At 42.5% G+C, this 21528-nt stretch overlaps 1 protein-coding gene across 2 annotated transcripts in view; it reads right to left on the reverse strand.

Annotated features, from left to right (window-relative positions):
• CYFIP1 (cytoplasmic FMR1 interacting protein 1) overlaps window positions 1-21528 on the reverse strand; it is a 63915-nt gene that overhangs the window by 22532 nt on the left and 19855 nt on the right. Inside the window, exons 10-23 of one of the 2 annotated variants that reach the window (XM_081196993.1) lie at window positions 20191-20282; window positions 19901-20018; window positions 18706-18828; window positions 17843-17968; window positions 17561-17727; window positions 15889-16036; window positions 12235-12382; window positions 10120-10276; window positions 9209-9305; window positions 8204-8280; window positions 7993-8101; window positions 6590-6709; window positions 5712-5911; window positions 124-211 (exon numbers count right to left, since the gene is read on the reverse strand). In XM_081196993.1, the coding sequence (XP_081053119.1) occupies window positions 124-211; window positions 5712-5911; window positions 6590-6709; window positions 7993-8101; window positions 8204-8280; window positions 9209-9305; window positions 10120-10276; window positions 12235-12382; window positions 15889-16036; window positions 17561-17727; window positions 17843-17968; window positions 18706-18828; window positions 19901-20018; window positions 20191-20282 (1770 nt within the window). Of the gene's footprint in view, window positions 1-123; window positions 212-5711; window positions 5912-6589; window positions 6710-7992; window positions 8102-8203; window positions 8281-9208; window positions 9306-10119; window positions 10277-11831; window positions 11986-12234; window positions 12383-15888; window positions 16037-17560; window positions 17728-17842; window positions 17969-18705; window positions 18829-19900; window positions 20019-20190; window positions 20283-21528 lie in introns of both variants that reach the window. The other variant, XM_081196992.1, reaches the window with a different exon arrangement.

Below are 21528 nucleotides of genomic sequence, written 5' to 3' on the forward strand. Positions count from 1 at the left end.
ACAAATATGCTTAAGATAGAAGATAATAAAGAAACACGGTGCAAGTATTAATAGCTCATAAGCTGTGGGGTGTAATTTTCCAACATCTACCACAGAAAAAAACAAGTATGGGAAAATTCTAACCTTTGATCCATGCAGATATTGTGGCTGTGCATTAGGCTGCTTATCTCTCTGGAATTCCTGGGAAAATGGTAGTACTGTTCGAACAAACCTATATAAATCAAACAAGATAACACAACAATTTACATTTCTACACCACATTTGGAAAAACAGCCAGCTTATTTCTAATGTGGAGCTGAAATTCTGAGGGATATGATGGGGAAATCTTTTCTCGTGCATCACAGGATTTATATATACTGTAGATAGTATGAAAACTCCAGAATAGAAGATTTGATTACATTAAACGGGGGTGGGGATGAGGGACTGGATCTTTCCATGCTAACTACAAGTCCATTATTTGTTCAAGCTTTGGATTCCTCCCATAAGGGAGTATCATTTGGATTGAAGTTACTGACATGATGTTATGATCCCATACAAACTAATGTTTGGTTTATGTTTCACTATGTATTTATGCACATTTTTTTTGCTATTGTCTCTTGCGTAAGTGATACACACGTTTATATCTAATCAGTAAGGTTTCTGTCAACAAAATGGGGGAGATTTACCAGCAAAGGGGGAGGTAAAGGAAGAGCAGGAATTGCCAACAACTGCTTCCCTCCCATTGATGGAAAGCTTACTATCAGATGAGTACACCATTAGATGCAACCCTTAAAAGCCTCTTACAATGAATGCTCATTAATATACTGATCAATAGCACACTGTGGTTGAATGGCCCGCACTAAACAGAAGTGGTGTTAGATTTTTCTACAGTCCTCTTGAACTCTTTTTTTCTGGCATCTTGTCCAATCCAAATAACTTTATTGTACTGGCCATTGGCAAGGATCTGTTCCAGACATCTTCAATAATGTTTAGGCACTCCTGAAGGCTACTTTTAGAACACACACCCTGGCTTCGACCCACCAACATTCCCTGTTTTAACTTCAGATAACTTTTATAATTTCTCTCACATGTTCAAACAGCTAAGAGAGACTAGCTACAGAGTTAAAATACCCAAATTAATAATGCAGATTCGCCTTCAGTCTGATGTGTTTTCCTTCTAGCTTCTCCGATAAAATTATTTCACCAAAATCTACTTCGCTACGCTATGTTGCTAAATTGTAGGGTTTTTTTTGGCATGCATCAATATAATCAGGTCATGCCACTTTTTAATCTCTGGATGATGACTTTCCTAGCAATTTACTCATTTTCATCAGCAGAGCACTAAGCAGTCGACGTAAAGTAGATTACACAAATCAAAATGTTACCAATGCTTTTTGGGGGGAGGGTGGGAGCAATTGACAAAAACACCACCCAGGTTTTTAAAGTGTTTTCATTTCCCTTTCAGGCTGTACAATTCCAAGCGTGAGTTTCAGACAAAAGAGGCACCATCTAAATAAAACTGAATACAACTACAAAATATTTACTGAATGTTAGCGACAGGTTGTACAAAGCACTGGCAGTAATATTTCTAATCTGTATTAGCTGGACAAGGCGGTACAAGAACACGGTGTGCAAACTATTACTCCAAACGCTGATGTATCAAAACAGTAAAAGGATCAAACAGAAGTGGACTAGTATCCCTGGAAAGTAATACTGGCCTACCTTATAGGCTTGTTTTTGTATAGATTACCATCACATTATGAGTAAGGAGCTCTAAACTGCTCCTTCTTGATATCATAAGACATCAAGTATTACTTCTTGATATCATAAGAACAATAGAAAGGTGTTATGTACTGAAGTTCTCACCCTGGGCCAGCAGGGGGGTACTGTAGATAGTTATGCAAATAAAGGATCGAAAAGTGACGTTCAGTGATTGGATAGTTTTGTATGCAAATGAAGGATCGAAAAGTGACGTTCAGTGATTGGATAGTTTTAGAAAATGGCAACAGTTACATTGTTCTGGAGCTCTATATAAGCAGGCTGACTGAGCCCCTCAGCTTAGTTCTGTTCTGGCATCTGAATAAAGAAGAGCTGTTTGAAGAATCGCTGTGTCGTCTGATATGTTTGCCCACAACTTAACAAAATGTCTGCAGGATGAGGCTAGTGGCCCATCTACATATAGTGTTTTCACAATGGCCAGAGTTGCCTGTGAGAAGCCCACAAACAGGACCTGAGTACAGCAGCACTCTCCCCCCCCCACTCCCCTATTTCCTCTGTGAGGAAAATGCAAATCTTATGATAATAAACATATCCAAGACAAAACAGAAACATAACTTGCTTATTATGGAGGGACGCGGGTGGTGCTGTGGGTTAAACCACAGAGCCTAGGACTTGCCGATCAGAAGGTCGGCGGTTCGAATCCCCGCGATGGGGTGAGCTCCCGTTGCTCGGTCCCTGCTCCTGCCAACCTAGCAGTTTGAAAGCACGTCAAAGTGCAAGTAGGTAAATAGGTACTGCTCCGGCGGGAACGTAAACGGCGTTTCCGTACGCTGCTCTGGTTCGCCAGAAGCGGCTTAGTCATGCTGGCCAATAAAGCGAGATGAGCGCCGGAACTCCAAAGTCGGTCACGACTGGACCTAATGGTCAGGGGTCCCTTTACCTTTACCTATTTATATAGCACCTCAGCCTAGGGGCTGTGACTTAGGAACAGTAGCTTGCTTAAATCCACCTCAAACTCACACTCTTACAGCGTAACTGTAGGCATGTTTACCTGAGGTCCCACTGTATTCAGCGGGGCTTACTTTCAGGTAAAGCCCTGGCCATCATGCTACTGTACATCCTGTAAGGAGCACCATGGGCATTTGCTGTCGGTTTCAATGCCTCTCTTCCTTTTTTCCTTGCTAATGTTCCCAAATCAACACCCTTTGCATTTGGTCTTATAGATGCAAAGAAGACCAAATACAAATAGATGCAATTAGTAAATGCCCACTTGCTTTAATAGCACACCACCCAACTATTTAATCTTACTTCATTATCAAAAGCAAACCATTACAAACAGTTAGTGCAGCTTAAAGTGCAGTTTTAACGTAATGCTTTTTCAGGAATGACCTCAATACTTGACCCTAGTCATAAAAAGCTTTTTTGCAAATGCAGAAAAACCTGTTAACAATTTAAAATCAATGTAAAATCCACAGAACAAAATGGGTGTAGTTTGCAGCTGTTGGTTGTTTTTTAAGCGAAAACAAACAATTGGCTCAATAAAATATGTTTGTAGCAAAAGATTAAATGTACGTATTCTAGCTGATGCAGCAGCTAAGGCCATAAATATAGTGATTGTGTATAACCTGCCTATTGTTATATACAGTGGTACCTCTAGTTACGAACTTAATTTGTTCTGGAGGTCCGTTCTTAACCTGAAACTGTTCTTAACCAGAGGCGTGCTTTTGCTAATGGGGCCTCTTGCTGCTGCTGCGCTGCTGGCACACGAATTCCATTCTCATCCTGGGGCAAAGTTCTCAACTCGAGGTAACTCTTCCAGGTTAGCGGAGTTTGTAACCTGAAGCGTTTGTAACCTGAGGCGTTTGTAACTCGAGGTACCACTGTATCTAACTGATTATCCTGCGAACTTGAGTTCTCTAGCATCAAGTAGTACTAGGCAGAATTATGAATTCCCAGTGATTTAGCGGCTGAATGCCAAATATATAACTGTACCTCATCCTGGAGGGTTGCTGAGGCAAGTGAAGCTAAACCCACTAGTGCAATACTCCACTAGTGTAAAGGCTTGTTTCAAGAGGTTGCACAAGTAAAAGCCTGAGAACTGCTATAAAGGGTTGGTACAAATAAATACATTTATTTACCATAAAAAATTATTTACCATACAAATAAATTAGGGAGTAGCGGGAGAATAAGAAAAACATGCTTAGACTAAAAGGAGGTTCCAGGTCTGAAAAGACTACTGCTGTTGAGCATCTATACTGTAAAGGACCCCTGGATGGTTAAGTCCAGTCAAAGGCAACTATGGGGTGTGGTGCTCATCTTGCTTTCAGGCCGAGGATGCCGGTGTTTGTCCACAGACAGCTTTCCAGGTCATGTGACAGCAGTGACTAAACCGCTTCTGGCACAACGAGATACCGTGACGTAAGCCAGAACGCATGGAAATGCCGTTTACCTTCCCACCACAACGGTACCTATTTATCTACTTGCACTGGCGTGCTTTCAAACTGCTAGGTTGGCAGGAGATGGAGCAGAGCAACGGACGCTCACTCTGTCATGAGGATTTGAACTGCCGACCTTCTGATCGGCAAGCCCAAGAGGCTCAGTGGTTTAGACCACAGCGCCACCCACGTACAGTATACTGTACTCTTGTGGTAGCAGCCGCTAGCAGCTATTTCCTTCATGCACATGGTTATTTAGATCTATCTGATATTTATGAAAGACTTGAGGTCATTCTCTTCCCAAAAGACCTCCAGGGCACAACAATCAGAACTTGGTAAGTGTAAGAACTATGTTCAGCTGCTGTTTGAAGAATAGGTCAGGCAGTGATTATAATTTCCTCCACCCAATTAAGAATGCACTTTTGCCCAGTAAACTTAAGACCCAGTGTGCACATAAACACACAGATCCCAGGATTGGCTTTACATAAGTGCACCTACATACACAGCATGCCAAACACTCTTTTATTCTGGTCCTACACTGTGGTATGGTAAACCTCCCTGCAAGGCATCCAGGTGTCCCACCTGGAGCATGCCAATGTAGGTTGTTCCTCCTTCGATCACACAGAACAAAGCTGTGTGTGGCCAAGGAGGACTTGCTTTGAGACAGGGTTGGCAGGGAACACCTATGCAGGTGTTCTTTGGGGGGGGGAGAGGTGCCAGTCTGCACCAATAAGTTGTTACAGTAAGTGCCACATTTTTAACATTTGGGGGGCAGGGGAAGATGCTGATGCTGTGTACCTTTGAGTACCCCCAGAAAAATATATACTGATTATAAGCCAGGAAACAGCTGGGTGAGCAGGTGAATTTTAAGTAGGCATAGAAATCGCGACTCAGGGCCTACTTCTTTTACATATTCTGTTCTGCTTAAATAACCTCCAACCAAGTCTTTGTTCATTCAAGCTTCCTCTTCATGCATAACAGTTTCATCATATAAAACTGTAGGCTACAATAGAGGATGACATTTCACTAAATGTACATGATGAGAACAATTAAAAAAACCTACCAGCATATATGTAATAATGCACGTGGGGGGGGGGGAACATGTAAAATCATCTGACGTTTGCTGGATGAAAAGAAGCTGGAGGTGGCAACTAAAATGTTTGTAATTTATTATACTGTATATTCTTAAATATTTAGGCCACAAGCCAACAGTTCCCCTTTGCACACTGAGCACTGCAGCTGCAGGGAGTTAATTTTCTTCTTTGAAAAGGAAGCGATCGCGCATGCTTAGCGTAATCTTTCCCACAGAAGACAATTAGAAGTCCCTGAACACGTAGCACCCTAGGCTAGGTTTTTGGTGTGGTTTTTTTTGTTTAAAAATGCACGTTATTATTTTTTTAATCCCAATGTATTCAGAGTAAAATTAATTTTTGCTCTTAACAAAGCTTCTGAGCTTGTGGAGCAACTGCTAAGATGTAGCTATTTGGCAAACCAAGGTAGATTCAGAGTCAGTGAAGCTAAATGCAATTAAACACACACACACACACACACACACACACTACAATATGTGACACTAACCTGTTAGTGGACCCATTGTAGCAGTAATTCGGAAGAAAATCGTAATTGAGCTCCCAAAAGACGTGAAGGGTGATTCTTCCATACGGAGCAGATACATTATGGTTGGCTTCTCTAAACATGGCATCAAAACTGTCTAGAGTCATGTATCTGCTCAGAAGCTTGTGTGTCAATTTGTTTATTTCAACGAGTCCATCCAATTCCTGAGAAGAAGCAAAAATAAATAAAGAAGGAAGGAAAGAGACAGTGAGAGGGAGGGAAGGGCGCATTGAAAATCTTGCCAAAGTCTACAACAAAACAGAAGCTTTAAGAATGTGACCACAAAAATCTGGACATGTTTATAAGCCAACAGTCAAGTATTACATGCTTTTTAAAGGCAGAATAAAATCCACAGAGGAGTTACCATTCTTTCGTATTTAAAATCGCTTCCTAAGAGCAGACAACTTTAGTTTTGCATGTGAAGGGTTTGTTTATGTGTCTCCGCAGAGACCCAATTAATGCCCACAGGTGAAATGTCTATATTTTATTAACACTGGTTTAAGGAAGAGGAGCTTCTTGAACTAAAAACTACACTTCCTAACATTAAGAGCTCTTCAACTTTTGCTTCCCATTAGCCATGCCATAAAACCAGGCTGACAAATATTGGAGTTGTTTCACCTCCTCTCATCCCAAGTACATCTGAGCAGTCAAGGACAAGGTAACATTTGACAGGGGGGTGGGGAAGAGATGTACCATGTTACAAAGGGTTCCCCCCTTTCCCTCATTAACCTGGCGCAATATTAGGAAAGCAACGGTTTAAGACACATTGCTGAACTTGAAATCTTCAGCCAATTCCTGACCTCACATGAAACTGAGCAGCACTCATGTGCCTCAACACTTACGACGATGGAGGTCAAGTCCTCACTCTCAAACCGACCGATGGCTAGTTCCATGGATTTGTACATGGCTGCTGAAATTCGCTGAGTGATCAGGCGGTTCAGATCTATGGACCGACCAAGAAGCTGAAGCAAAAGAAATTCCAAATTGTTGCATCAAGTTAAGAGGTACACAGACACACACACAGAGAGACACACAAGTTTCCCAAATCTATACAGAGAATGCAATCCTATATAGGATACAATCTTGTTTACATCATTGTTAAAAGAAAAGGGAAAAAAATCCACCCTGCCCTGATCATATTTGACTGCAGCAGTGGCTCAGCTAAGGCAGAATTAGGATTGCTCTATACATTACAGTAAATGTTTATGTTTATAATGAGCAAATTATGAATATTTAACAAATCAAACTGCACAGAAACCTAGTTTCTCTGTGTAATGTTCTGCCTACTGACTTCCAGCTCTTGCCTTTTAGAGTTCCTTGTTGCTTAGCACTGTTACATACATGTATAGAGGTAGAAAATAGGACTTTCACAATTGCTATCTTAATGAGATCTAAAGTCTGTAGTGCAAAAAGGTAGATGGGTTGCATGAGCAGAGGCTGTGTATTCTGGTCCTGAGTGGTATACATCAGAAGATGGGTAGACTACAGGCTTGAAGGATCTAGACCAAAACCCAACTGGTCCAACAACTGGACTCTGGTGCAAAACAGTAGCTCAGTGAGACAGCATCAGCCCTATCAGGAATGGCCAGGGATGTTGGGCATTACAGTTCAGTAACATCAGGGAGCCAAAGTTCCCCCTTCCTGATTTAGTGGGAGCAATTATTTAAAATTAAGGTGCCTCCAAGGGCGTGCTCAGTCTAGGAACTGGTTTTCAGTACCAGAACTGGGCTTGAAGTCCTTTCACATCCAAATCCAATCCCTATTCCTTTCCCTTCAAGCTCTCTGCATTTCAGCAGCCTATTTGGGTGGAAGCACAGAGCCTTTTTGTTATTTGTTGCTATCATTAAACAAGGAGTCAGAAACATTTGCCAACCTAGAGTAGATCATCCTGTTTGATCTTCCATCCAAAGAGTCTCCTGAATTGCAACTATGTATTTTAATTGCACCCAGTTAGAATGCTTGCTTGTTCAGAAAACAAAGCTGGAAACTTTAATCCAATCAGTGACTTAAACCAGGACTTAAAACAACCCACCCAACTGCTAGGTTTACTTTCAGACCCTTTCGTGAGAGACTTTGCCAAAAGATTTCCAAAGCCAAGTTGATCAGAAAACAAGCTTGTGTCTTGTACATTTAAGCAACTGTAAGATGGGCCCCTCAAGCATCAACACAGTGAAGTTGAAAGAGAGATAATTAAGACCGGGGGGGTGGGGTGGAGAGAGTCCAAGAATGTCACATACTTACTAACCTGAACATGTCTCTGCTTTAGGAGTGTATTATACCGGTTAGATGTTAGCAAGGGAATCGTTGCTCCCTGGTTCTTGCATTCTGATCTTAACCGTTTATCTAAAAGCAGGCTATTTGGAAAGGGAGAACATTTGGTGAACAGTTGATGAAAAGCTGCATTTCAAAAATCCTAACATGAATGCTTAAAAAAGTTGCTTAACACGACTACTTACCTTCCTGCCATCACCTTGTAGTATCCAAATATCTGGTCTGCCAGCTTGTAGACAAACTGATCAAAGCACAAATTGACCTGAAGACGCAACATATGAATTGCTCAGTTAAAACACGGTATTTACTTAAGCACATTTCCCTTTGGAAATCTACTTCTGCAGCCTTTGTAGACTACATTCTCCATTTGCATCAGGCCCCCCCTTTTAGGGTGTAGGCAATGTGTGTGTGTGTGTGTGTGTGTGTGTGTGTGTGTGTGTATGAAGCGGGGGAGAAACAGGACTGCCCTGATCCCCATACACGAAGGGGACACCACATCAACACCAACAAGCAGCACGCATGTGCAGCATTGATCTAGAGAGGCACAGTCTGACCTAGTCTAAGGCCGTTTCTTATACTTGTATAGGCCTTCACACATCCATGCAGCTTCAAGCACAATTCTTCTTAATGGAGTCAGTTCAAACTCACCACCCAGAGAAGCTTGGTTGGTACTTGCAACTGGGTCTTTTCTGCTGCAATGCCCAACAGTGGAACTCCCTCCCTTGGGAAGTTAGGGCTGGAGCAGCTTTAGGTGAGCTGTAAAAACTGTTTCGTTCCACCAGGCTTTTGATAGGCTGTAAATTCCACTCTCTGGTTTTAATAACGGCTTTGTTCTACTAGGTATTTTAACCTGAGTTGTTCTGCCTAAACAGTACACTGTCTTGGGGTTTTTTGTGAGTAGAAATGCAATGAAAATGCATTTAATAATAAAATAATATCACACATGGGTGGCACTGGATCGCAGGAAATCTTGTTACAATGACCTAGACATGAGGAATGTCTGTGTGCTAGATTCACTACTGCTTGTTCCCTGCATGCAAATTATGGAGTTATGAACACACATTTGTGTGCCTGTCATTCACTCAGGTTCTCCTCACACTATCTCTTCATCTTTACCTAATAATAAATTCAATTGCATGTGCTGATGCTGAACAGATTTTCAACCATCAGCACAGATTCAATTATCTTACCTCTGCCTCAATTTCATCATAGAGGAACTGCTTCTTGAATTTGGTAAGTGCGTAGTGGGCACTGTCATTATAAAGATCCAAAGAATACAGAACGTATCTAAAAGAAGACAATATGTTATTTTTTCAGGCACACGTGTAAAATATTCCTGTCCCCTGACATAATAGACTTGCCACAGGTGAATACAATGAGTGTACAAATGGCCATCAACAAAACGCAAAAGTTATCCATTCCAAAATTCTGGTAACTAGCAAGCATATAGTTGTGCAAAGCTGGTGATGAGTCACAATCTAGAAATACTCCAGTTCCAACCATCATGACTACAAGTGGGAAGAAGGGATGCTCCAATATTATATACATTACCCAAAGGTAATGAAACAAAAAGGCCATGGGAACGTCTGTGGCACAAAGACTGACTAGAGGTAGCTAAGAATGTGTCAAGAGTGTTCTTTTTTGAGCAATCCAGTACCCTAGCAGCTCTTCTGAACCAAACCAAGGAGCTCTAAAGTGGTTGTTAGAAGTGGAGGAAGAATGTTACAAGCAGAAAAAGAGGGAAATGACTGGTAAAACTGAACCCATCCTTAGCCCATGAGTAAAGTGGGCAATGGAGGTCTTGAAAAATCTTAGGGCAAAGTACTGAAGATGACCTGAGAAGGCAACAGGCAGAGCCCAGCATCCAGGGGGTGGGGGTGGGGGGGATGTTTGTCTGCTCCGACAATCTGAAGCTGGAAAAAGTGGGTGAGCGGAGAGGAGGTAATTCTGGGGGCCACCTGTCCTCCTTCAACTTCTTACTTGAAAAGGAGGTTCCTATTCTGTTTACCTAGACTACCCCACTAAGCCTCTAATATCACCGTCATCAGAATTTTCTGCATCTACTACTCAACAAGAAGTGACAGAATCACATCAGGCTTACTCCATCATCGATGCTTCCTTGGTCTCCAAAATGTGGTCGGTCAGAATCCAAGGCATAGACATCTCGATGGGAAACTGGATCCTTCTGCCCATTGTCAACTCCAAAAAGAACTCCCTGAACCACAGCTGGGACAAGTCACAGCACTGCTGCAGGGTTTCTTATGAAAGAAGAAATGATACCGAATCAATACTCTTGCAAGGGAGAAAATAAGCACACGTACACACAGAAGCAGCACTATTCTAGCGGTGCAGGTGTTGTATGAATGAACAAACGAAAGTGAAAGAGGGTGACTAGAGTTATGCATGGAAAGGAAACCAAAACCGGTTTTCAAATGGAGAACCTACAAAGTTAAATACAGCTGCTATCAACAACCACCCAGCAGAAGCATAAATGGTTTCATCACTGAAAACACTACTGGAAGAATGGCCAACTAGACAATTTAGGGGCGCACACATGCATGCCCACACATTCTAAACTAGTCTCCCAGCTTGTGCTAGTGCCATGAATGCCACATTTCCCAGCTTTGGTTAATAAGGAAGTGCAGAAGAGAGGGGACTGTCTTGCAACATCTGTCATCCTTCTATTCACTCAATTAAATGGTGGAATTCTCTCACTCCGTATGGTATGTGCTGATCAAAATTAGTACAATTTTTTTAATATGGAGGGGCAGAAAGTAATTACAGCAAGTGAAATTGCTCGTAAGACACTATCCGATATGTGAAAGGTTCCTTCCAGCTCGTCATAGCAGCAGTGTTTTCAGTCGACTAGAGCAGCGATTCCCAAACTTCAAAAGTGCATACCTCAGACCTCTAAGGAGTCTCCTTTTCAGCCTTGGCAATTCATTTACTAGGGCTGGGTACAGAGAAATTTCCAGCAAACTGTCTGATGTGCGCATATAGGAAGCCTTGCTTTTATGGACATTTATTGCAGCTGGCAGAAATGAGCAAAGATTGCCTGCTCTGTTGTCATTCTGATTTGTGCTAGCCCAATATTGCTGGTGGTGGACCTATTTCAAAAGGTACTAGAGGGTCCCGAATTCACTGTTTGGGAATCACTGAACTCGGGAAGCACAACAAGGGCACTAGGGCTAATGAAAGAGAAGAGCATTACGCTTCGACAACACTATAAACATGAATAAAGTCTTCCTCCCATCCAAAGCAGAGTTCCAATAACAGCATGAGTTGGAAAGACAACACAATGTGGTACGACTAGACTAGAGACATGTCAGTAGGTGAATCCACTAAAACAACATGCTTCCGATTACAGCCAACAGTAGAGAGAATGGCAGCCAAAACAAAGAAAATTGTTTTACCCAAGGCATGGCATTAGGTTTCTCTCTTTAGAAGAAGAAGAAAAAGGACTTAGCAGACACGTTTTTGCCATTTTAAGCAGATTTCAATACTGGGACCTCTTGTTACGCTGAATTTTTTGCGAAGGAAGAAAGGAAAGTCGTGCCAACTGGAAAAGCATATGAAGCACCTAACCTCTTATTTCCAGTGTTATTTGCAATGTTCCAACACATTAAGAACATAGGAAGTGCCTTGCGGGATTAGACAAGGGGTCCATGTCGCCCAGAATCCCTGCTTCTAAGAGCAGCCAGGCGACCGTTTTAAAACAAAAGTAAGCCACACAAAATCGGAAACATATTCCCAGGTTATGTTAGAGGTATTAGGACATGCTAAAGCTGGACACTGATCATCTGTGTATCTTACCACTGAAATTTATCAAGTGAGTGTAGAAGAAAGACTCTCGGTGGAATTTTTCTATGTCCAATATGGTGGGCCCCTCAAGGCTACTTCTCAAAGTTTTCTTGGAGCCACTTTTGTCAGCAATGAGGGACTCTAACATGGTTCTCACCATGTAAAGCTGTGTTATTGAACAGAACATTTGTGACAGGGGGGAAAAACACAATATGGAACATTAGTTCAGCATTACGGATGCACACTGCCCAACGCAAAGACTGCTCCACTTCAAACTGAAACCTGATAAGGAAGTTCAAAAGTCATTAAACCTAAGGCGGTGAGGGGAGAAAGAGAAAGAAGAAGAAAGCCCCACAATTTGCAATGGAACAGTTTGTGTCACCACACTATTAAAAAATAATAAGTAATGCCTTACCACCATAGTTTAAAAGAGTGGGATAGATGTAGGACTGCCTCAGAAACTTGTTTATCACATGCAATAACTTTTCCATTCCCAGAGATCTGAGCTGCTTCAACAGCTCAGCAGAGTTCAAGGACTCTGCCATAGTGCGGACCATGTAGAGCTAAAAACCAACAGAAAAGGAAGAGGCAAAAAAGGGGGAAGAAGAGAGAGTCCGTTAATTAAAAAAACAAACCACATGGGTAAATAAGAAAAGGAGAAAATACAAAACCAGAAGAAATGTACGGTATATTAGTTTGTTAAGACAGGAATAGCAAGACAGTGAAGTATGCGGAAGCCACCCTGGTCTACATCAAAGGTGGACAGGTTTGTTGTTTAGCCTGTTCATTTTGTAAAGGCTGAGAATGCTGCCCATAAGACTCTCGTATCCCTACAAGTCATAAAAGATACACAATGTCTTGGGCAAAATTCACTGGGAATTTGTTTCCCCAATTACAAAGATTTCTAGTTGCAACATAGCAAGATGTTACCTGCTGTAGCACTAAAATCTCTTTGGAATGTTTTATGGGAAAGCGATTCATAAATTAATAGCAGCAATGCACAAAACTACACAGCAAGATGGCTCCAAGGCTGCTGTGTTTGGAATGTTCTTATCTCTCAAAAATGAACAGGCTGTTATACTATGAGAAAGAAGAAGAGCTGGAGGAAGGAAGAGATAAGGGTGGAACAGACTGTAAAAAGGAGAACCACGGGGGGGGGGTACACTGACGACAAGTTTATACTACAATCTATAGAGCTACTTCAGCTGCACCCAAAGTATTGCACCAACAAGAAATAGTTCACCACCACCACCGAACTTCAGAGTTTCCCTGTCCATCTGTCTCCATTCCATATCACAATCTGATTTTGGAAAGTTTTAAGGTTTCAAAACTCTTTCACAGCACAGCATGGGTTCATGATGAACAAATCCAAAATGCTATTGCTTATTGTGGGGCTGGTCATCATCTCTGCATTATGGCTAAGTCACACGTTTACCATGTTATGTGTTCAAACTTTACACTGAGTTTTAAAATACTGAAGAAGCCACAATATCAGATATTACAATTATTACAGAGTTTTCCTAATATTGGATTTTTGGGGAAGTGGGGGGGGGGGATCAATAAACTCATCCTGTTCAGCTAACCAATCAAGACGGTTGGGGTGGTATTGCTTTGTTGTTTTGGTTTAGTTATTTACTTGTGTTTATCTTGTATTTTAGTCTGTGAACTGCCCTAAGATCATTTGATGAAAGGTGGCATATTGATAATAAAATAAAATAATGATGTTACATTCCTCCTCCCATTAAGGTAGCTCAATAAAGTCAGATGTTTGAGATCTCCCTTCAAAATAGTAGGGAGAGCAATATGGCTACCAAATTTGAGGTGCTTAATGCAAAAGGTAGGGAGATGTTGCAGGAAAAAATTCAGACACCTTACAGATCGGCCATGCAATTCTCCTGGATCCCCTTCATGGGATGGGGATTGGGAACCCTGTGATGCAGTGGATCTTGTCCTATGTCTGGGACCGAGTCCAGAGAGATGCATTAGGAGTGTGCTTTTCAGCTCCTTGGCAGTTACGCAATGGGGTGCCACAGGTCACTATTTCATCCCAAATAATATTTAATATCTATATGAAGCCATTTGAAGCAGTCATTAAGAGATTTGGGTCCTAATTCTGCACAACATCTGAATCAAGGAAAGGCTATGGTGCCCAAACACAGGGATGGGATTGAGGGTGGAAAATAAGGTGAGCCTGAATCTTGGGAAGACAAGAGGCACTGTGAATGAATGGTTCCTGCATCTAAGAAATTGGCCAATCGCCAGTTGCACTATCCTTAAAGGTGCAGATATGCTTCTGTATCTAGTCCCCTCCCCCGAGGCCTAAGTAGCCTTGATAGCTAGGATCACCTTTTACCAGCTGAGGCTGATGTGACAGGCGTGGCCATTTCTGGAATGGAAGAGATTTACCACAGTAGTCCAGGCACCGGTGACTTCAAAATTGGGATTACTGCATTGAACCCTGAGTGGGGCTTCCTTTGCACTTGGGTCCAGAAACAGCAGTTAATGCAGAATGCTGCGGCACCATTGCTGGCAGGAGTGAGACCTTGTCAGTATATTGCAACTCTGCTCAAAGATCTGCACTGGCAGTTAGTAGGTGTTACTATTGGCAAAATAAAGCCCTTAACAATTTGGGACAGGTTTATCCCATATGTGCCACTCAACCACTTCAATCTGCGGAACTGGGATATGACAAATAATGTTCATTCCACACTTGGAAGGAATCAATCCTTCTTAGTGGCAACGTTTGCATTTTGGAATTCTGCAATGTTTCCAGCGTCTGCTAAAAACTACCAACCCTAGCCAGATACGAAAACCTGATAGATGTGTGATTTTAATGTTCGTTTTAAAAACTGATTTTATTTTTATTTTTTTTAGATTCATTTGTTTTTTAAATCTGGTTCTATTGGTCATTTTGATGTGTGTGTTATATTTTGTATAAACCACATTAAGAGGTTTTGATGATTAAGCAGTATGTAAGTCCTGTTAAATAAAATTAACTGACTAAAATGTATTTTATAATCACAAAAAATAAAAACAAACAGCTTAATTGTACTCACAAGTACTGATGGCCCGATCTGCCAATTTTGGATTCTGATTCTCATTTTTTCAATCTTCAGTACACTCCCAATTGCTGTGTCATTTTATGATTTTGGTTTTAAACACAGCATTAAAATCCTAATGCACTTTATTGTGCATTTGTTCTAATACACACATTCTGCAAGCAATTTTCCCTGATGCAGTTTTGCACATCATTTGTATGTTGTTTTTACTAATACACACATTTTTGTGCAGTCTTCCCTAATACAGTGGAACCTCAGAAGCCAAATGCCTGTGAACTCAAACATTTCGGCTCCCGAACAATCGAAAACTGGAAGTGATGGTTTCGGTTTTCGAATTATTTTTGGAAGTCAAACATTTTGGAAGTCCAACCGACTTCTGGAACGGATTCCATTCAACTTCCAAGGTATGTCTGTACAGATGTTTTAGATTTTAGAACAGCACTGCAAGAGTGTGAAGTTCGACAGGTAGCTGCATTTCAGCTCACATTTCAGGTTTCACAATTTAAAATGCAAGCAGAGCAGATGCCTCTCCCATCTCTACACACGAGTAGAAACAGCCAAGAAAAGATTTTATCAGAAGAGAATACCCCAGCAATAAACCACAGTAGGCATAGGCAGAGAAAAGTCATTACATGTGTATATGTGTGTGTACACACACACCATACTGAAAACAGGTATATACCATTTAAGTGCAGGAAGATAAAAACACGAGGGCATCAGACATACAAACAACTAAAACTTTGTAAAAACAGAATTTAAATATAGAAGCATTAATCCCACAGGAGGTACATGCTGTAAAGGAAAGGCTTGTGGGAGGGGGCATGGAAAGGGAATAATCAGCGTAGAAAATTAAAATGACAGTACCCCTGCATGAGATTTTTTTTTTTTACTAATCCAGATTTACACAGGATTTATATAACTAATCTTTTTAAATGGGTTCATTCTACAGTAATTCCTGTATCAAGTCAGTGACACACATAGCAGAATTAAGAGAGAGAGAGAGAAATTACCTGGGTACTGGAGGGGCCCACTGCCCGTCTTGGGACTTTGACATCAAAGCCACTTTTGGGATCCTTCTCTCCCCTCAGCGCAGGGTCATTAAACGGCTCACGGCCACCTTCCCAGTCGCACACAGTCTTTCTGATCGCCTGGAGAACGCTAGTCACGATCCAAGAGGGCATGTGAGTTCCTGATAAAAGTGTGAACTCTTCCATAACAACCACAAGCATCCTGACACATGCATTCTAAAGGCACCACACATTCCAGACGGCTAAAGCTGTCATATCGAGAACACGCCTCATTTCTCACCAACGGATTGGCTAAAGCAAACATTCCATATCCTTGTGAATTCTTAAGCCTAGAAACCTCTGCTTTTAAATACAGTAATTGAGAACACAGCAGGTTTCTTTCAGATTTAACATTCAAGTGCAAGTAACGCCTTTCCTTGCATGAAGGGGGCGTCCTGTGTCAAAGGGTCAAGTGACTTCCCAGACCTGCCTCCAACATCCACACACTGAGCATGAATATCTGTAGCCCTCACTCCAGCACACAGACATCCATGTGCATAAACTTTTATGGAAGGTGGAACCTTGTGCTCTCCCCTTAAGATGCCCGCACTCAGCACATGGGTGTTGTAGTGAGGAGGGAAGCTGTACAATGCCAGTGCTTGGACAAATTGCACAGGCCTGCTGTTTCTTCAATGTGTAGAGGCCCCTTCGCACATATGAAGCGCTGTTATAGCTCCAGGGGCCTTCTGGCAGTTCTCTCACTGTGAGAAGTGAAGTTACAGGGAACCAGGCAGAGGACCTTCTTGGTAGTGGCGCCCACCCTGTGGCACGCCCTCCCATCAAATGTCAAGGAAATAAATAACTACACAACTTTTAGAAGACATCTGAAAGCAGCCCTGTATAGGGAAGTTCTAAATGTTTGATGTTTTACTGTGTTTTAAATATTTTGTTGGGAGCTCCCCAGAGTGGCTGCAGCAACCCAGTCAGATGGGGGGCATATAAATAATAAAGTTATGGTTGTTGTTTTTATTAAAATTGCAACTGTGATGTAGACCCTTGTGAAGGAAAATGTTACTGGATATGTATGGTTTGGCTTTGTTTAATAGGCATCATGCAAAGTGACTTTGTCATTACTTTCTCTCAAGGGAACTGCAGTTCTGGGAGGAGACGAATTCCCAATAGCCCCACTAAGGATGCAATCTACAAAGCCCTGCCAAAGAAATATGAATACAGCATCCTCTTCCTACTTTCCAAACTAATGACAGGCATATAATGCCAGTACATTGCCACCCAATATCTAATCACTGGCCAGAACAGTTGCAGAGTAGCTCATCTGCAACTGCGGGAAGTATGGCGTGAGAGAGCTTGCAACGGCTGCCATGGAGCTGTCACAACCGCTTGGACCAGTTGCAGAAGCTCTGGCAATACTGCACAGCTGCTGGGCCATGTGGTCTGTATGATGCCGGGTAATATGGGTGGCTAGGAAAGGGAAAGCGATTGCACACAACAGGTTTTGTGGATCCCATCCAAAAAAACATTCTCAAGTTTCCATTGGGAGAATTCAAGACAGTCCCACTGCATTATAACAGATGCTCTCAGGTGCTATGTTTTCTTTTAGCAAATACTGCGCATCTGATAGAAAAGCTAAATGGCACGAGAGGGCATTAGCCACCACCTTTGGATGACATTCTTCTTCTTCTTGATGGCCTGTCTCAACGGTTCTCTAAGTGTAATCTGGGCGAAATCCTGGAGCGCGGCATAGATGGTATGGCGAATGGCATGATTGAAGACGCTTTCCATCCTCCCCATTAAAACCTGCAGCCCTTTAATCATCGCTATAACCTGCATTGGGGGGGGGGGAATTGGTTTTCACATAATTAGACAAAGCAGAAGTCATGAAGAGAAAAGGGGTGGGGTGGGGGGTGATCGTGGTCAGAAGGCATTTTCTCTTTCTCACCTCAACAAGAGCAAACTTCTCTTCGCTGGTATAATTGTATCGTGTTGCTCTTTCGTACTCTTCTGCATTGTCTGGACAATCTTTGTTGGAATATTTGTCCGTTGGGTGCACCAGCTTCCAAGAATACTGCAATTGATGAAGGGGGTTAAGAATGGCCAGAACCGACAAAAATTGAACTGAGAAACCACAGTAACAACTGCAATACACCACTAAGGCTGAATGAAAGCTTATATACTATTGTGCTTTTGAACAGGCAACTACAGTGGTGCCCTGCAAGACGAATGCCTCGCAAGACGAAAAGACTCGCGGAATGAATTATTTTCGTCTTGCGAGGCACCACTGTACATTTCATTAGATCAATTGTTGCTAAGCCCTAAAATAGGAAGATCAACACCCCAAGAAAACAAATAAAGTGATGACGTGAATATAGAAGCAAGTGTATTGCTATTTTCACCAAGTTCACTACATGTAGCTTTGGCACTGAAACTTGCATGTTGGGGAACTCTTCCACAAGGAAGTGTTTCCAGTGGCTCCTGCAAAATGGCCATAACAGTAAAACAGTGGCTTTTAATCTTATATTCTAATATGAATATTACTAAGAGGAAGGTGGACAAAAAACCCACAAAGATCTCATGCCAACTCAACTAGCGGAAAAACCCTACAAATGTGACATTCAGATACATGCTCCACATAATAGCTTTGAGTCTATTTGAGATCTTTAACTCATCCAAGAAAGGATGCAAACAGAATATCACATGTTGCTCTATAATATGCCATCCAAAGATTACAGTGACAACAAAACATTTCCACCCCCCTCACAGTTGCTTCTCTTTAGAACTTTCCACAGCCTGCCCTGCACATACCACTTCCATAACATGTGCACTCCACTGAGACAGAAGTTGAAGACCTTGGAGAGAAAGGTCAAAGAGCTTCCGATACTCAGCATCGGTCTTCTGAGCTTCTTGGCGGCCTGATCCAGTCACTACCTGTAATGAAAAACATGCTTGTTAAAACATGCAGTGCATACATGACTAAACATGAATTGTTTTAGTGTGCAGAACAAAATCATCTGTGTGTGCTTTTCGGGTTTCAAACCTTTGTAAAAAAAACATGCTGAGGCTCATTTTCCATATTACAATATTGGAGCCACTTCCCCATAGTGTAGCCCCATGCTGGTCCACTCAGCACCCACGGACATGGGTGGCGCTGTGGTCTAAACCACTGAGCCTCTTAGATTTGCCAATCAGAAGGTCGGCAGTTTGAATCCCCGTGACGGGGTGAGCTCCTGTTGCTCTGTCCCAGCTCCTGCCAACCTAGCAGCTCAAAAGCACACCAGTGCAAGTAGATAAATAGGTACCGCTGCAGCGGGAAGGTTTCTGTGCACTCTGGTTTCCGTCACAGTGTCCCATTGCGCCAGAAGTGGTAAAGTCATTCTGGCCACATGACCCAGAAAGCTGTCTGTGGACAAATGCTGGCTCCCTTGGCCTGAAAGTGAGACGAGCGCTGCAACCCCATAGTTGCCTTTGACTGGACTTAGCTGTCCAGGGGCCCTTTACCTTTTACTCAGCACCCATAACAAGCTACAATTCACAGGATTCTTTGTGGGGGAGACTATTTTCCCCACTGGTCAAGCTGACTCTGGTCTGGAACTCTTTCCACTTAATAAGAGGGTAGGGAACGGAAAGACCCAGTTAAATATACCAATGTGCTCTTTCTCCACCTTACTTCACGTATTTTAGAACTGAGGCTGAAATATACTTAAGAAATGAACCCTGTGATCAAATTAAGTCCTGGGTAATGCACATCATATGCCTTGCGGCCTTTTCAGGCTATTTTCATAAATAAACTTGTGCCTAGTTGTTGTTTCTAAAGAAGTATAAAAAAAACTGGTCTGGAACTTGTTTAAAAACTGACACACACAAATGTGGAATTCACTAATAGCACTTTGCCACTCAAAAGGGTGCAAATTTTTATGTTTAGGACTGCTAATGTAACAGGTTGGGCACATATAAAACCTGATTCCATCCAAAGACTCATGTCCTGCATTAATCTACACACCTCACTATTGCTGTAACGAGCCAATTCCGAAATAAAACGCATGTGGTCTTCTCTTATCTGGATCATTTGCTCACAGATATTGTACTGGGGACTGCTGCTGGAAGAAGTGCATGTCCACCTAGGGTAGGGAAAAACGAGAAAAGAAAGCATGAAAATAAAATTTATACAGTCCCATGGCAAAGAGATCCATGCCCCACAGATGAATTTTCTTTAACTGAACTGCAAGAATGACTTGGAGCAATTTCGTAGTTTCTGGAAAAAGCAAGCTAGCGTGTCTTTTCAGTTCATACCTAGATTTATTTTCTTCATAGTGAGCACTAGTCTTAATGTATCTCGCCAGTTCGATCTGCATGTCGCCAAACAGTGGAACTACTTGCAGCTGCTGGACTCAAGAGAAAACAAATTAAACAAATTATGTGCACCTTCTGGTTTCATTCAGGACTTAGCCACACAATCAGCAAATACTGTATTTTTCTCCCTATAGGGCGCACCGTCCCATAGGACGCACCTCGTTTTTTTGGGGGGGGGGAATGAATAAAAAAAAATTATTCCCCCCCCCATCCGCAGCGCTGGGGCGGGGGAAGCCTGATGGACACCTGCGCGAAGCACGGGGCGCCCTCCTGAGGGCGCCCCATGCTTTGGGCTGCAGGCTGCTGCCCGCAAGCCTTGCAAGCCTGCGGAAACTCCCGCCGGGCGCGCAAGGCTTGCAGATAGCTTCCTGAAGCCTGGAGAGCGAGAGGGGTCGGTGCGCACCGACGCCTCTCGCTCTCCAGGCTTCAGCGAAAGCCTGCATTTGCCCCATAGGACACACACACATTTCCCCTTCATTTTTGGAGGGGAAAAGTGCGTCCTATAGGGCGAAAAATACGGTACATAAGCTAACTCTACAATTCAATGATATGCAATCATGACTCTCCATGGAAAGAGTATTATTTTGTAAAGGTACCAAAAAAGAAACCCCCTGTGGTTTGTGCTGGCAGATTACAACATTCCCAGAACAGAAACAAGACCTTCTGCTGGCAATAGTGCCTTCAACACACACACACATCTGGCCTGAAACATCAGAACACTAAGCATCGGGGAATTTGTCATCTGGACATGCTGTCAACTTGAAATATAGTGGGTTGCATTTAATGATATATACTTGCACAATGACTGGGGGCGGCCGCCGAGACCATATAACACCGGTCTTGAAAGACCTACATTGGCTCCCAGTACGTTTCCGAGCACAATTCAAAGTGTTGGTGCTGACCTTTAAAGCCCTAAACGGCCTCGGTCCAGTATACCTGAAGGAGCGTCTCCACCTACATCGTTCAGCCCGGACGCTGAGGTCCAGCGCCGAGGGCCTTCTGGCGGTTCCCTCATTGCGAGAAGCAAAGCTACAGGGAACCAGGCAGAGGGCCTTCTCGGTAGTGGCGCCCGCCCTGTGGAACGCCCTCCCACCAGATGTCAAAGCGATAAACAACTACTTGACATTCAGGAGACATCTTAAGGCAGCCCTGTTCAGGGAAGTTTTTAACCTGTGACATTATACTGTATTTTTGGTTTTTATGGAAGCCGCCAAGAGTGGCTGGGGAGGCCCAGCCAGATGGGCGGGGTATAAATAATAAATTATTATTATTATTATT

Source organism: Podarcis bocagei (assembly GCF_964188305.1).
Source record: "Podarcis bocagei genome assembly, chromosome: 6".
NCBI classification, from domain to species: Eukaryota; Metazoa; Chordata; class Lepidosauria; order Squamata; family Lacertidae; genus Podarcis; species Podarcis bocagei.